Source organism: Panulirus ornatus, chromosome 66 (genome assembly GCF_036320965.1).
Source record: "Panulirus ornatus isolate Po-2019 chromosome 66, ASM3632096v1, whole genome shotgun sequence".
Classification (NCBI taxonomy): domain Eukaryota; kingdom Metazoa; phylum Arthropoda; class Malacostraca; order Decapoda; family Palinuridae; genus Panulirus; species Panulirus ornatus.
The window spans coordinates 21,087,603-21,105,219 of NC_092289.1; the positions used below are offsets into that span (position 1 = coordinate 21,087,603).

Here is a 17,617-nt window from a genome sequence, read left to right on the forward strand (position 1 = left end):
AAGCAGCCTGATTTCGTGACCGTAATACACCTTCACCTCATGACAGAGCTGTCTGTTGCTCTGGTCTCGACCGAAACTTCTAGACCGGAAACTATCAGCAGAAAAGACTGACACCTGTTCTCTAGAGAGGATACAGCTGACGTCTAGCTTGTTACCGACACCTGTTCGCTAGAATAGGATAGGGCCGACGTCTGGCCTCTTCCCACTGACCACCTCCCACCCCGAGATGTCTAGTCCCTTTGACAGTGTTACTTCCCTTTAACCCTTCGACAAAAACCAATTGAACATTTTTTTTTTTCTCTCTCTCTCTCCGTGTCAACACTCGCGCAGTAGTCAATTTCAACTTTAGACAACCCAATCTAAGTCCGTCAAAAGTTTGGCCTTATCACTGGGTATGGTATGGATCAGCCCACATAACGGACAGTCAATCGGCAGTGATCAGTAACTCTTGTGTCAGTTTAGTAAGCGATTCATTGAATCAATTCAGTGATTCATTGTTTTAGTTCCCCTACTCAGTGAATCACCAATTTAGTTCATTCATTTAGTTCATTATTCACTGCTTCAGCTCAGTGATTCACTGATTTACCGATTCAGCTTACTGACTCAGTGGGAAGGCAGAGGAAGGAACGTAAAGGGAAAATCATGTACACTGGATCGTTTGAATAAATGATGAGCTATTGATGGATGTTGTGTCAGATACTTGAGGATGGATCAGTGGTATACATTGGATCAGTCATACGTGATGGATCCGTGGTATATATGCTACCTAGTAATACCAGCGATCTCAAGCCTTCAGCAGCTGACTGCAGAAAGGCTGGTGTAACTTAAGGACAACAGACAGCAAATCCACTAGCGTGAGTTAAGGCCAGCAGACTACAGATCCACTATCGTATGTGTTAAGGCCAGCAGGAGGCAGTCCCACGGCTCCAAAAGACGGGGTTGAACTCCCAACATTAGTTAACTAATTCATTTGGTTATATATATATATATATATTCTTATTCCTCTCGTTTTATCGCCTTGTTTATTTTTCTCGCTACTACATACGATTTGTTTGTTGTTTCTAACTTACTGCTGTTCCCGCTACAACTGGTTCTATTGAAGATACTGTTAATTCTGCGGGTGAAATGTTCCTTACTAATGATACTTCCCATATTACTTCTACAACACAGAAGTCCTATTACTAGTGTTGGTCCTACGGTTTTTCTCGTTCCTTCTGCTGTGGCTGTCAGCTGTGCCTAAGTGCTGTTTCTCTTGGTGGTGACGTTAAACAGTGTTTTTAAAACTTTCAATAGAGCGATTCTTATACCTTCAAAACTTCCTCGTTTTACTGGATGCAAAGATTTTTTTGCAGACTCTCATTTGTGAAAACAAATTAGGTTATCGAACATTCTCAATACGTTTTAATATGTTGATAAAGTTCAATTTTGGTGTTTTAGTGAGACAATTTTACAACAAAGATGAAAAATCCTAATTCTTCCGAATCAATTTGAAAGCGTGAAAACGGCATATGTCTGTAGATGATGCTACAGTCATATGAGAAGGTGGTAAGGGAAAAGATTGCTTCTGTTTGCATAGGAATAAGCTCCATAGTTGGTCAGATACATAACATATGAAATTCAACTCGGGCAAATGCAAAATAAAAATAGGATACAGTGAAAGACCTTGATATGACCGTAATCTGGCATGAATAAGTATTTCAAAACTTGTTAATGACTGGTTGATATTAGTTATGCAAGTACTTGTACGTACATGAGGAAGAATGTCAAAAAAATACATTTTTTCTTAAATTACACCTAGTTAAGAATATCTACCTCAGTTTGGTCACCATCCTTCAGGAAATCTTTAGATATAACAGAAAAGGTCTAAATGAAAGTGACAAAGATGATAACTGAAACTGAAGAGAGGTAACATGAAAAGGTTGAAATTGGCTATCTATATATTTGTCCAGCACGGACGAAAAATGGCGGGAAACGTGAATGCAACTTCCAAGTTTCTGAATCAGACTGATAATATCAACAGTTACAAGTTCTTACAAATATGTGAAGACAGAGGAGCGAGAGGTCATAGCAAGAAACTGACAAGAAAAGATGTAAAAGAGGTACCTCTGTAGTATCAAAGCTGTGGATGAATGGAACTGTGACGAAACTAAACATACACTGGTGATTCTACAATGCTGATTCTCTCTGTTATGGAATGTGATATCAACACATTTCAGAACGAGATTCCTAAGCCAGAATGGAAAATGGCCTCAATTATTTCATATGAAGGAACCGTAAGAAGAGATATTTATATTTCAAACCAAAAAAAAAAAATCCTGTACTTGCCTGGATAAACACGAAGCAACGCGCCAAATTTTGTAGCAGCAGCAGATGAGCAGACAGCAACATCCTCTCAAATAGATATGACGTCATGTCATGGGATTGAATCAAAATTCATATGTTTCGAACACAGTAAATAATGTTACTCGGATTTTTTCTTAGACTATGAATAAATCAATTCACTTTAATACATTAATACGTTGTGTTGGGCCTTTAAAACACAACGCGTCGCAGGTAAACTAAAGCTGCGCTTTACTATCTATTCTTATTTGATCACACGAAACAATCATATATTGAAGTGAAAGTCATCAAAAGTACAATTATCCTTAACAAATGAAATATGACATGGATCTCAGTTTATATTATACTGATGGAAATGTAGTTGTTGGTTAGTCATTTGCCGAATTGAGTCTGAAAAAAATTTATAATCTGGAATGTTCTTCTTTTGGACTAGATATCACCAACTGTATTTAAATGTGAAATAAAAAGTATGTTAAGGATAGGAAAGGTCTAAATATAGTATTAAATAAATCAGGAAACAGCTGGCATTGTCCAGGACGTTTCAGCCGTTGTTTACAACACGTTGATTCGGGAGAAGGAAGTGCAGGGCGGGAGAAATTGGTATTTATGAGTGTCTTAAGGACTTCTGTGATTCGTTGATCACTTCCTTATTGAAAGAGGACCATAATGGCTGTGGATATTCTACACACGAGGAATTTATTCCTTCGTTGCATGTGTGGGATATACATGTTTGCCTTCGGATCCCTTTATCTGCAAGTCCCAGGTATGAACTTTTGAAAGACTGCAAATAGTTAATGATATGTAGATCTTAGCAATAGTGTAAAACGGTATCAAAAAGAACTTAGACCTTTTATACTGTACGTGATGGGAATTCACCAACAGGATCAATGGATATGAAAATGTTGACAATAGACATTAGAATATTAAGACGAGCATGAAGTACACGTTGATTACCTCCAGAATGACAGGACTATAGTAGATTGCATGTGATATTAGTAGCACTTTAGTGTAGATTCTGAGAAAATGCATCATTGTGTTCGTTTCATGAGCATTAGGTAATGACAGTTCCTTTGTGGTGCTTGAATTCAAGATACTTCACCACATAGCAGCATTTGTTGTGGTTACACCAAAGGACATTTTTAGATTTTCAGGAAAGAAATGCATTTTCAGGTACAGAATAAAGAAATAGCATATAAGTAGATTGCGGAACATATTACTCTGCATTCTTTTACCTTTAATCTCATCTTGCAGAACATATGACTGTGCATTCTTATTCCTTTAATCTCATCTTGAATCATTCCTGTAAGGAAAACAGTTGTAGTTATCTTTGAAGTACCATTGCAGTACAGTTCAGAACTTCAAACTTATATGATACACCATAAGAGATTTCATATATTTTTAAAGGTACAGTATTTATTGACAAAAACTTGAAAATCTTCATGCTTGTAAACATTGAGAAAATTGTACTTATGAATGGCACAAATATTTTATGTATTTGGAAGAAACATATATTAATGGACACAACTAAATAGAAGTGATTTAGACTGGCACTACATGATTTTGATTATAATTTCTTAATTTTTTTTATGATTATTTGACTGTAGGGGCTGTGAAGCTCAGCAAAAAATTTAGTTAAGAAGTATAAAAGCTGATGAAATATTTCTAGAAATCAGCATAACATATGAAACCTTACTTCTGATAGCTGAACAAAATTACATTGAATTTAAATTTTCTGATTGACATGTAGTTACCTGAATCCTGTCTCCTATTTGGAGCCACATCATTGAATCCATTTGTTGATGGATTTTATCTCTATGGAAATCAAGTACAGAATTATGAGGATCAGAAAAAATATAGCTGAGGACATTGTGCAACTCAACAGAACCTATGAAAATCTTGCCTTACTTCTTATAGCAGCCCAGATTAAATAGCTTGATTTTTGTCTCCTCTCTGAGGTCACATTTGTAGTTACATGCACTGGTATCATGTTCAATCCTTTTTTTTTGTCGTCATGAATGAAAGCAATGCCATGGAACTTTTTGTAAGCAAGGACCATGATTATTTTTCAAAGGTGAAAGTCCAGTTTAGCTCTACTTTCTCTTAACATTGAATTTTGAGTGATTTTGTTCTATAATAGTAGTTTAATGTTTGCTGACTACATTAATAATTGTAGTGAATGATTTTGGATTTTGTGCATTATGGTTTATTGAACAATACTGAAAAAGGCAAATGTACTTAGGATCATGAACATATAAGTGAACACATGGTGCTAAAGTGCTATGAAATCCAACAGAATATATGATTTATCTTAATTTTTAGTATTCTTTTGAAAATCTACCAGTAATACTCATGATTTCCACACAAATGCTACTGAATGTAAACAGAACAGACTGAGGAGCCATGTGATCCCCGCAGCAGACCAAGTTAATATTGGCTTATTTTCTACAATCATGGACAGCACCTCAAACTCAGAAAACCAGATGGGTATTCAAGAATATCAGAAGACATTTTGAATGATATGAATGGATATTCAGGCCAGAAGTGTTTATCATATTTTTTAAGATTTGGGTGTGTGGAAATTTTTCATGTGCCAGATACACACTTATATATATTGTTTTACTAAAAGTCACTGCAAGAAAAACAAGAGTTGATTCATCTGATTTTACTCATAAGTATTGGATACAAACTCATTGGCAAACTGTACTTTTTCTTTAACAGGATTGTTAACATATTCAATGAATTGCCTATTAGAGTGGTTGAAAGGAGTACTATAGATACATTTAAGAATAGACTTGATAACTACTTAGCTTCATGTCCATAGCTCTCATTATTTATGCCTCCATGGTCAAAATGACAGTTTGCAGGTTATTCCCTTTGAATTATCTGTATTCCTTAAAACTTTTACCACACTATTCTGAGTTTCTGATATCTCCCACTATCACATCCTCCAGAGGACCCCGTAGTCTATTGCTGTCTGAATTCCCTTGCATTCCATTGTACACTTTGCTAGTGTACATTAGAATGTTCTCTAAGTATATTGTTAATCTAGGCAGAGCTTACAACTGGCAGTAACATATCAAGTCATTAGCATCATACTAACAGGCAGAGTGCTGGAATGCAAAATACTGTTATCATTTAATGTAACAACCAGATTTCTTTGTCTATTAGAAATCATGTTAGGATGATCTCTGTGTTGCTGTATCATCCTATTTTTCTTTGTTTTGTTTTCATACTGTACTATTTTGGTACTTCCACCCTTATATCAACTTACTTTGAAGAATTGTGTTTATTTCTTATTAAAGTTATTGAGGTCTAATGGTAGAAAATATTATTACGCTTGATCACCGTTTCCCCCATCAGCAAGATAGCACTAGGAAACAAAGAACTGCCCATACCTTCATATACGCATACATAAACACCCATACACACACATATATATACATATATAGACACTATTATATTATGTTTATTATACATGCTTGTAAGGCATGGGCTATAGATAGGGTTGTGTCGAGGAGGGTGGATGTTTTGGAAATTAAATGTTTGAGGACAATATGTGGTGTGAGGTGGTTTGATCGAGTAAGTAATGAAAGGGTAAGAGAGATGTGTGGTAATAAAAAGAGTATGGTTGAGAGAGCAGAAGAGGGTGTGTTAGAATGGTTTGGACACATGGAGAGAATGGATGAGGAAAGATTGGCAAAGAGGATATATGTGTCAGAGATGGAGGGAAGAAGAAGTGGGAGACCAAATGGGAGGTGAAAGGATGGAGTGAAAAAGATTTTGAGCGAATGGGGCCTGAACATACTGGAGGGTGTAAGGCATACAAAGAATAGAGTGAATTGGAACGATGTGGTATACTGGGGTCGACATGCTATCAGTGGATTGAACAGAGCATGTGAAGCGTCTGGGGTGAACCATGGAAATTTTTGTGAGTCCTGGATGTAGAAAGGGAGCTGTGGTTTTGGTGCGTTATACATGACAGCTAGAGACTGAGTGTGAGCGAATGTGGCCTTTCTTGTCTTTTCCTAGCGCTACCTCGCATGCATGCGGGGGAGGGGGTTGTCATTTCATATGTGGCAGGGCGGCCATGGGAATGAATAGAGGCAGCAAGTATGAATTATGTACATGTATATATATGTATATGGTATGATTAGATGGAATGAAGAAGGAAATGATAGAGTGTATGAGAGATGTGGTATGGTAGGGAATGAATTGTGGAGTGGTAGAGTTGGTGACATGATACTTTGAGGTGGTTTTCACATGTGGAAAGAATGCAGGACTGGGAGTTTACAAGGAGAGTATATGTTAATACAGTTAAAGAGGTTGGTGTGAGAGGAAGACAACCTGTGACAGGGAAATAGAGTGGAAGAATACTGGAGGGAGCAAGATTGTGGAAGAATGTGAGGAGTGGTGTAAGTGAGGGTGGTATGCAAGGACAGTGATCTGTGAAGACTCTTTTGCTGCAGCCGCCCACTTGACGCAAGTTCCTGAAGGGAGTGGGCATCAGAGATATAGATACATAGATAATTGGTGAAATGTCTGTTTCTTTAGAGGTGTTATCATGTGCATGTTTTCATTTATCGTGCTTTCCATAGAAGTAGTATCATGTGCATGTTTTCATTTATCGTGCTTTCCATACAAGTAGTATCATGTGCATGTTTTCATTTATTGTGCTTTCCATTCATACTTCAGTTATACGCTACACTCTACTCCTTGATTTAGCCACCCCCCTAAAAATTTGTTGGAAATGTTATATTGATTTTTTTATATGAAAAAATTCAGAGAAAGAGAGAAGTTTACTGTAGCCAGAAGAATTTAAATGTTTACCGGGGTTGACGTGCTGTCAGTGGATTGAATCAGGGCATGTGAAGCGTCTGGGGTAAACCATGGAAGGTTGTGTGGGGCCTGGATGTGGAAAGGGAGCTGTGGTTTCGGGCATTATTGCATGACAGCTAGAGACTGAGTGTGAACGAATGGGGCCTTTGTTGTCTTTTCCTAGCGCTACCTTGCACACATGAGGGGGGAGGGGGATGGTATTCCATGTGTGGCGAGGTGGCGATGGGAATGAATAAAGGCAGACAGTGTGAATTGTGTGCATGGGTATATATGTATGTGTCCGTGTGTGTATATATATGTGTACATTGAGATGTATAGGTATGTATATTTGCGTGTGTGGACGTGTATGTATATACATGTGTATGGGGGTGGGTTGGGCCATTTCTTTCGTCTGTTTCCTTGCGCTACCTTGCAAACGCGGGAGACAGCGACAAAGCAAAATAGATAGATAGAATAGAATAGATGTCTGTGTATGTATATGTATGTATACATTGAAATGTATATGTTTGTGTGTGGACGTGTATGTGGGTGGGTTGGGCCATTTTGTCTGTTTCCTTGCGCTACCTCACTAACGCGGGAGACAGCAACAGAGTATCACTAACGCGGGAGACAGCAACAGAGTATAATAAATAAAAACAAATGTAAATAGATAAGTCAGATTTAAGACTATCACTTTGTTTGCTATAAACATGTATAGTTGTTTTCTCTGGAAGGGATACTAGATTTTGATGATTGTTCAGATAGTTTTGCAAAATACAAAGCAGGTCAGTTTTGTCATCACTTTACATCAACACATTTTAAATATTTCTTTCTTCCAGGTTTATATGGAGAAAAAGGGATCCTACCTGCTCACACTCAATTGCCAAATCTTAAATACCCAAAACAGTGCTTTTTAGATAAGCTTACTGTGTTGTGTTTCTCATCTTATGTTGGTCTCAACGTATCTTACATGATGGAGCTGTTAGCTCTTGCTGGAACAGTCTTCAGCTTTGTAGGGTAAGCATATTATGAAACTGTTGATAAAACTAATACTATTGAATCACTAGAAGTGTTTTTAAACATTTTTCATGATGGATTGGCATGTATTTCTTCCAAGCCTTTTCTCATGATGTAAGCAATTTTTTTATTAACAATCATGAAGGGTAGAGTATTACAGACAGTAACTGAATGTCTTTTATGGTGAGCTTAATGCAGATACAAGGTTACATACCTTGTAGTCAGCTTTAAAGCATTAGATGACATCACTGTAGATTACATATTTTGAAGATTTTTTTTTTTTTTCCAGGCAGTGTCCTATCAGTCCTATCTTTTAGGTAAGGGTTAGATACCTCTTAAACCCTTTTTGTATTTCAAAACTAAATGTCAGCTAAGGGTTGGATTATCCCATGAGATGAAAACATGCCAACATGGAAGAGAAGGGTTGGGAAGGGTTACACAAAAGCTTTCTCAAAAAGAGGACAATGTAAGACATTAAACAGTATCCTAACCTTTTCAGGCCTACACATGTATGTTGTACACTTGGGATCAGGGTTTTTCACTCATATGAAATATGTGCTGATGTTTCGTGCCTTGTTTTTGATATCGTGGAGCAGCCATGATCCATGTAGAGATAGCATATGTCACTAGATGTAATGATTCACCCTCAAAAATTTTACAGCTATCGGTTACCTTATAAACACCATGGAGAAAAGACTCATCACGCACAAATCTGGTAGCAGCTGCAAGTAACACTCATGCTTGGATGTAGCCAGAAAACTGATTTAGGGAGGCTGTGACAATAGAATTGCTGAAGACCATACAGTTACCATACGAATTCACACTTAGAAATATGCAATCCATATATTTACTCAGGATGCTGTGTGACATGAATACTGTGTGGCCACTGGCAATTCATGGATAGGCTGTTATCTGTTTCTTTTTCTTCATTGCAAAACTTTGGAACTCTTTATCCCTTTATGTCTCTCCTAACATCTATAACCTGCCCTTTTTTAAAAGGCAGATATTCCACTTTCTTCAAAACTCATGATATATTTCTCCTTTCTTAAGCCTCTTTTCATAATTCAGTTAAAACCAGTCCTTGATGTGGACTTTTAACCATGACTAGAACTTCAAACATAAAGACAATAAGATAAGGAGATAATTATGAGAAGGATGGATTGAGAAAAGGATGAGATTGAGAAAAGCTTATATCAGAATGAAAGATGAAAAAATGGAGAAGAAGGTAACTCAAAACGAAGAACAGAGGGCTGAGGTGGTTGAGACACTTGGAAATAATGTATGAAGGGTGACTGTGAATCCATAAGAGCAGGAGGAAAAGGTAAGATGGGAAACCAGCAATGAGATGGTAGAACAGAGCAGAGTGAGGGATTATGGCTGCGAAGAACATAGAATTGGAGGAATGTTGTGGAAGTTGTGGATGGGATAAGATGCATTTCAAACATTGTGCATTATGTCTGGTTAGTTGGGAATGGTATGTTAGATGTAAGTGCATAGCAGGAAAATGAATATCTCTGAAGGATTGCATGATAATGAATTATTGTTATCTGTTCCAACCTTTGATTCTGTCTTCATCCATAGAATGAGATAACATAAATTTTAGGTTACTTTTGATTACTATTTCCCTTCTAAAGTGAACACCTAGCCTATATTTTGCATCATACACAAAAGCAAATAGATTTCTTATTATTTTTTGGTGACTGAGATTGTCTCAAATTTAGGAATAGTGTATGTGGTTGCTGTTTGGACAGTGTTCTTTGAATAAGAATTTTGTTTCTTATATTTCAGAATGGTTTGGAAGACATGGTGTACAGCAACACTTTATTTGTTGCTATGGGGGACGTACCTTTCCCTCTATCAAGTGGGGCAGACCTTCTTGTGGTTCCAGTGGTAAGCAGCTGTTTTTGTTTTGTTCACATGTATCCAGTATGTCTCAGCTGTTTATATATGTAAGCATTTGTTCATTTATCTCATTGTGTGAAAATGTTATCACATATTTGATCATCCCACCTTGCACCACATTTGTCCTCAGGCAGTTAATTTCCAACATTTTGTTTGCCAGCCTGGCACAGTGTTGCAGAGGCTCTTCCCTAATGTTCTTACTGACTGCTTTTGCCTAATGTTCCTATTCACTACTACTACCTAACTCTTCTACCTACTACTTCTACATAATGTTTCTACCTAATAGCCCTACCTAAATGTTCCTACCTCCTGCTTCTGTCTATTGCTCCCACCATTTTACCAAAAGGCAGGGCTAGCAGAAAGCTCTCACCACAAGAAATCTAGAGTTACAAAGAATGAGCTGTGTGAGCATTTAGCAGTTTTCCAAAACATATTCTTGCACAAATGAAACTTGGCATCATCCATCATCAAAGCGACAGTGACTTAAGAGTTGTTTACATTGTCCCCGACCTTTTGCTAGAATCCTTCCTTTGAAAAGTAGTTAGGGAGACTACTATCTGTTTGCAAATAGTAGAATTGCATTCAAGTTCAATGATAAGTAAATATTCAGCAAACTGTTCACATCATTCATTCGGCCAGAACTAGAATATGCTAATCAAGTTTAGTCACAATGCCCAAAGAAGCACAGAGAACATATATAGAAAGTCTAGAGGGGAACAAAAAGTTGGTACTGTACCTGAATTAAGAGAGCCAAGTCACAGGAATGGACTAAAGGCCTAAAATTTGCCCATCTAGGAAGAGGTAAGAGTGGGGAGTGGCTTTATGACAACCTTGTAAGTTTTTCAGGTGAATTGATGACATTAACAGTGAATAGTTCTTTGAGGTATGTAGAGATAGAACAACTAGAGGACAGTACATGAAATTAAGCAAGATACTTGTTATCCTTGGGATAGAGGAGAAAGGATACTTCCCACATATTCCCTGTGTGTCGTAGAAGGCGACTAAAAGGGGTGGGAATAGGGGGCTGGAAATCCTCCCCATCCGTTTTAACTTTTCCAGAAGAAGGAACAGAGAAGGGGGCCAAGTGAGAATTTTTCCTCCCAGGCTCAGTCCTCTGTTCTTGACGCTACCTCACTAATGCAGGAAGTTGTGAATATATACAACAAAAAGTTTTTAGATATTTGTAAAGAAAAGTGTGTTTAGTATGAGTGGAGTATTAACAGAATTAAATGACTGAAGACATAATTAATGCAGACAGCATATAGAAATTGAATCTGTATGATAGTAGAGAATGTTAAAGGGGTAGAGCCCCATGAATTTGAAACTTCTTCCTCACACATTATTAGAGTGCGGTAATTACATACACACTGGGAAAGATAGAAATTTAAGAAGCCGTATGATATTAGAGAATGTTTGAAAGGCGGAGCCCCATGAATGTAAAACTCCTTTCCCATACAGTATCAGAAGGTAATTACATTTTGGTAATTACATACTCACAGGAAAAACTTTTCATTTCAGGCATTGTCCAAGGAAATGGACCCACCCTAAGAATAGGTTAATTTTTCCAAATAGTTCAGCCTGTTACTCCTCAGGGTGCCATTTTGTTAAGGAAAAGTGTTTTGAATAACGGAGAGAGACTCTACTGACAATAAACAAAGTGATCCAAGGACACTTCCACACATCTGTTCCATGTTTTACACCAAGATATGAGATTTGGCTGCTGGGTCAGTATGAAGTACATTAAGTTGGTTCATATTGTCTTTAAGTAAGAGTCAAGTTAATGGCATTTGTTTGCTGTCCCTACTAGTTGCTAATCATTGGTAACTGATTTTTTGTGAGAATGTGGCCCAGCATTATTTGTGCTAAGAACTTTTCTGTTGCACATTGGTTTGAATATGGTCTGACCAGCATAAAAGAACAACTTTTCACCTCACCCTGTCAAGGCTCAGTATAGACTCTCTTGCTTATTCAAAATCCATTTTTATAGGGACATACTCCTGCTGGAGATTGGGTTCCTCACCATTTTAGTAGCCCCAGTGAGTCGCCGTGCTTGGTCGGAATATCGCCCCAGAAATCTTGTGACGATGTGGTTGATCCGATGGGCTCTCTTCAGACTTATGTTTGCCTCTGGGGTTGTGAAACTCCAGAGTGGATGTCCTACCTGGTGGGGCTTGACAGGTATGTCAGCAGTTTCACTTGAGCATATAGTTGGTTAGATTTGTTTAATGCACAAGGAGGGTGACAATCTCTGCTTATCTTAAGCTGATAGTATTTTCTAATATTTATCCAAGAGTATTTGTAATAACTTCTGTCATACTACCTTTCCTCCACTTTTTCCATTCTGATGACTCTAATGTTCCTCATGTTTACATTATCATTTGTTTCACAGCACTGCCTCTCCATTATGAGTCTCAGTGTATCCCAACTCCATTGGCATGGTTCTTTTACCAGTTACCGGGATGGTGGCACAAGCTCAGTGTAGTTGCCACCTACGTCATTGAGATACCAGTACCATTTATGTTTTTCAGCCCAGTTCGTTCACATCGATTATTCAGCTGTTACAGTCAGGTTAGTGAATGATGGCTTAGTTTGAAAAAGAATTATGCCTGATCATTAGTTTGACTTACAAAGTGTGTTCCTCTGTTTGATCTATAATTTCAGTAAATCTGCTGAAGATGACCTCTTTTAATACACAATAACTTCTCCCTTCTCAGGGAGGTAGCATCAGAATCAAATGAACTATGGCCATTTTTGACTTCCCCTTTCTAGCTTTCATATATTATTTTGAAAACAGAGCTCACCATCCTCACTCAAGCCCTTCAGACTATTCCGTGGTTTACCATGACCATTTCATATTTCCTGTTTCAGCCCATGGACAGCATTTTGTGTCCCATTTACTACACTGATCCAGCTTGTTCTCTCTCATATACACTTTTCACCCTCCTGATTGTTCAGGCCCCATTACCCCCAAAAGCTTCTTTCACTCCGTCTTTCCATACATATTAGGAGAGAACTATGAGAATAATCCAGAAAGATGTTTATGATGTTAATGGATCATTATAAATCACTTTTCAGTACAAAAACAAAGAAAATGCTGATAATGAATTATCCAGTCAACTTGATAAGAATATTATTGTTTCTGATATTGAAGTACTTGAGAATGCTATAATGACCAGTAGACAAACTAAGAGAAAATTCAGCACTGAGACCAGATGGACTTCTTAGAATAGACAAAGAGATTAATAGCAAAACAAGTAGCCTTAAAGGATGAAGCTTGCAAATTTAGCAATACAAAGAAATATTTTAGTCATATCATATTATAGAAAGTTTCATGAAAAGTTGTTACATTCAGCTGGGGGTGAGGAAGGTTGGTTTAGCTTTCAGTTTGAAATGGGAGAACTATAAGGAAGTGGAGTACTTTAGGTACCTGGGATGAACATGGACATTGAATGTACAGTGGGAGCTGAAATGAACTATAGTGTTTGTGAGGAGGGAAAAGGTTTCTGTTAAATTGATTCGTGTGTAGAAGAAGTCACTGTCCTTGAAGGCACAGATGTATATGTTTGATGATTTATTAGTTTTGTTAGTGTTGCATGGTTGCAAGTTTTGTCCCCTAAGCACAGAAGAACATAAGAGGGTGAATGTGTTGGAGGTGAAATACACAAGGACAGTTCTGTGTTGGAAATAGGGTTGATCATACAAGGAATGATGTTTTATTGTAGAGATTTGGTAGTTAGTGGAGTTTGATTGGGAACTGAACAAGGCTGGCAGTGGCTTTGACTCATGGAGAAGATGAATGAAGGGAGATTGACTAACAGGATATACATGTTGGAAGTGTAAGGAGCAGTGGGCAAGAGGAAACCAAGAAGAAGATGGAGGATTGAAGTGAAAGAGGCTCTGAATTATCAAGTCTTGAATGTTTAGGAGGGTGACAGCTGTGCTTAAGGGAGAGAGAATTGGAGCATGTAGCATACAGGGGATGATATGCTGTCAGTAGGTTTAACCAGTCTTGTGAAGTAGTCAGGGGCCAGGATAGGAGGCTATGGTTTTGTTGCAGTACACATGCCAGCTAGAAACTGGATAGGAACATATGAAGCTGTTCTTTGTTTCTGGCAGGAACATATGAGGCTGTTCTTTGTTTGTGGCACTTTCTAATTACATAGAAACAGTGAGTAGGAATGGAGCAGGGTGAGTAGTTCCAGATGAAGGTGGATTTGCAGTAGGGGTGTGTGATGTTTCCATGGCTGTTAAATCTTTCTGGATTGGGTGATGAGGGAAGTGTAGGCAAGGGTCTTGGAAAGAGAAGGTCAGCAGTCTGTCAGGGGTGGGGATCCCTTGGAGGAGTATCGCTTACTGTTTGTTATTAACATGATGCTGGTGGCAGAGGTTAATGAGGAACTGCAGAGGCTGGTTTTTGAGTTTGGGAAGATGTGTGAAAGGAGAGTTGAAAGCAAATGTGAAGAAAAGCAAGGTTATTAGGGTTAGCAGGAAAGAGACACAGGATATTTTGGAATGTGACTTTGATTGGAAGGATCTTGAAGGAAGTGGAGTGTTTTAGATACCTAGGAAAGCTATGGCAGCAAATGGAACTATGGGAGCTAAACTAAGCCATAGGGTGGGAGAGGAGATGCATTGAGGAATGTGTGGAAAGAGTAGTCACTGTCTGAGAGAGCAAAGAGGGGTATGTATAATGTTATAGTAATTCTGTTGGTGTTGTATGGATATGAGGTGTAAGCCTTAGGTAGAAATGTTCAGAAAAGGGTGAATATGTTGCAAATGAAATGATTAAGGACACTATGTTGTGTGTGTAGGATTGATTAAGAAATGATAGTGTATGAGGGAGGAGTGGTTAAGAGGGCTGAGAAGGGTGTGTTGAATTGGTTTGGATGAATAGAGAGAATAAATGAGGAGAGGTTGACAAAGAAGGGCATGTATGCCAGAACAGGAGGGGACAAAGAGAAGTGAGAGATGGAACGGGATATGGAAAGTTCCTTGGGGTTTGAGCATGCAGGAGGGAGTATGGTGCACACAAGATAGAGTGAATTTGTGCAGTGTTTTATATAGGGTCAGTATGCTGTCAGAGAACTGAGCAAGGGCATATGAAGTAGCTGGGGAATACCATGGATAGGTCTGTAGGGCCTGGTTGTGAATAGAGTTGTGGTTTCGATACATTACACATGACAGCTTGAATACGGATGTGAGCAATTGCAGCCTTTCTTTGTTTGTTCCTGGCACTACATTGCGAACATGGGATTTTTCTTTTTTACAAATCACTATTTCCCATGTTAGATAGGTAGTGTCTGAAACAGACAAAGAAAGGCTGCGTCTGCTCACTATCATTCTGAGGTCCTGAGGTTTTAAAGTGTTAATTGTAATATTTTTCATGTTTTATAGGTTTATTTACAAATTATGAAGATTTACATCATTTATATGATTCTTGTTTTGCAGGTTTTGTTGCAGGTTATGATCTTGTTGTCAGGGAATTACAATTTCTTCAACATATTGACGCTCACTCTATGTATTTCACTCATGGATGATGTACATCTTGGCTACCAGCATGGTCAGTGTTCTTTGTTTTGTGCAGTTGGCCAGCTACATCCTTTCATTTTTTTGTGGAGGGTTGTGTTGAGTATCTTATGTGTGAGTAGAGTTAGAGGACAGTATCAAATGCTTTGTTAATGTCTTCCATTACCAATACTGTGAATATGGTGATTATGGTTGATTGAAGCCATCCAGGATGTGTTGTTTGAGGCTTAGTGTGTTTTATGGTAATGGAATGATTGGATCCAAAGCCATTGCTTGGTGGGCAAGAATGGATATTGGTTAGTTGTATTTGTGGATCAGCTTTTGGAGGAGCTTGGAATCGGATTATAGCAGTGATAAGTGGCAGTTGGAGGGAGGGGAGTTAGGGGGTTTAAAGGATTCCAAGATGGTTACTATGCTGACTAGCTTTCATATGTTCAGGGTTTTGTTATGCAACCAGGAATAGTCAAAGATGTCTTTTAAGAGCCCAGGTTACTACTGAGCAGTATCTGTATACATTAATGTATATACTTATTCTTTTTCATACACAGTTGCTTCCCTGCCTTAGCAAGGTAGCGTCAGGAACAGACAAACAGCTGCCTAACTTGCTTATTTTCACTTCCTAGCTGTCTTGTATAATGCGTCAAAACTAGAGCAATGACATTTGAGGAGTGTTTGGAAAGAGTGGTTCCTGTATCTGAGTTCAAAGATGGGTATGTTTGTTAATATAGTTGTCCTGATGGTGCTGAATGGATGTGAGTTCTAGTCCCAAAATGCATTGACAATGGAAGAGGGTGGATGTATTGGAAATGAAATGTATAAAACTTATGCCAGTCAGTGTTCTGAGTGTTTTTAGTATATGTTGCTCCTGTGTTGATTATATTGGTGTAGGGCTTGAGGGTCATGTGTGTTGTATGTGATGGCTAGAGTACTTGGCATTTTGTTTAGTGAGAGTGATTGTCCATTCAAGATGAATGGGGGCTGTGTGCTTGATTCATGTCTGTCTGGGGTTAAAAGAGTGCTTCATGACTTCTGAGGAGACTTAGGCATTCTGTTGTGGGTGATAGATAGATAGACAATATAGACTAAAAAATTGATAGGTGTGTGTGTGTGTTTGCAAGCATATGGATAAATACAAACAGTGTGTATTGTAATGCATAATGAAATATAACATTTCACTTGGATTGGAAGGGAAAAAATCTTTATTCTGTTCAGTGTGTGTTTGTTACTAAAAATAAATGCTTCCTTTTTTTCCCTGCATCATGATTTTCATGTTAAGATTTTTCTTTGTTGTTTTTACCTGCCTTTCTTTTCATTTCATGTATTGTATTTTTGTGATATATCATATTGAGTTGTATGAGTAGAATAAGGAGGTTATCTGTACCCTGATAGTGTGTCTAAAATTAGCCTTATTCATCTGCCAGTCAGTGATGCTCAGTTACCTAAGTGCAGAGTACCTTTACACTATATTATGTGTAACATAATTTATGGTTGAAATGTAAGCTAACTTCTCGAACCCAACAGTGAAGGATCTCTCCTTTGGGTTCATCTCATATGTGAAGAATACATGTAGTTGGATGGGCAAGTGGGTTGGCTTTGGTGTCCTGGCTTACTACACCATGGCTTATTTCTCCCTTCGAGTCACGCCACAGGGAACCATTGAATCCAGTGTGGGTGAGTAACTGGTTTAGTTGATTTTACTTCACGTTAAGAAAGAAATATTTTTTCATTTGTTACAACTTGAAGATTGCATTCAAAATAGTCTTTTTAGATCATGGCAACTGGTCCTTGAGAGAAGAGGCTCATTTACTGTAACAAAGTATTCATACCTCTCCAGCAAATTCATTTGCCTGTCATCCATTCGCTGGCCATAAAGTATATGAATTAGGTAAAAAAAAAATTTAACTTCACAAGAAAATGAAGCTCATCATCTAGATTCCAGCTAATCACCAGTAAAGACCTTTCTAAAGGCACACTGTCTAAAGACACTCTGAGTTGAGAAATCTCATGTTTGTTAAAA

General features: G+C 38.0%; 1 protein-coding gene across 2 annotated transcripts in view; it reads left to right on the plus strand.

The window, feature by feature from the left end:
• Window positions 1–2,871: 2,871 nt before the first annotated feature.
• The window catches only part of LOC139746856 (lipase maturation factor 2-like), a 38,752-nt gene continuing 24,006 nt past the window's right edge, over window positions 2,872–17,617 (plus strand). The window contains exons 1-7 of one of the 2 annotated variants that reach the window (XM_071658473.1): window positions 2,872–3,103; window positions 7,995–8,172; window positions 9,961–10,062; window positions 12,062–12,252; window positions 12,464–12,642; window positions 15,523–15,634; window positions 17,122–17,271. In XM_071658473.1, the coding sequence (XP_071514574.1) occupies window positions 3,007–3,103; window positions 7,995–8,172; window positions 9,961–10,062; window positions 12,062–12,252; window positions 12,464–12,642; window positions 15,523–15,634; window positions 17,122–17,271 (1,009 nt within the window). In that variant the 5' untranslated portion in view covers window positions 2,872–3,006. The remainder of the gene's footprint in view (window positions 3,104–7,994; window positions 8,173–9,960; window positions 10,063–12,061; window positions 12,253–12,463; window positions 12,643–15,522; window positions 15,635–17,121; window positions 17,272–17,617) is intronic. The other variant, XM_071658472.1, reaches the window with a different exon arrangement.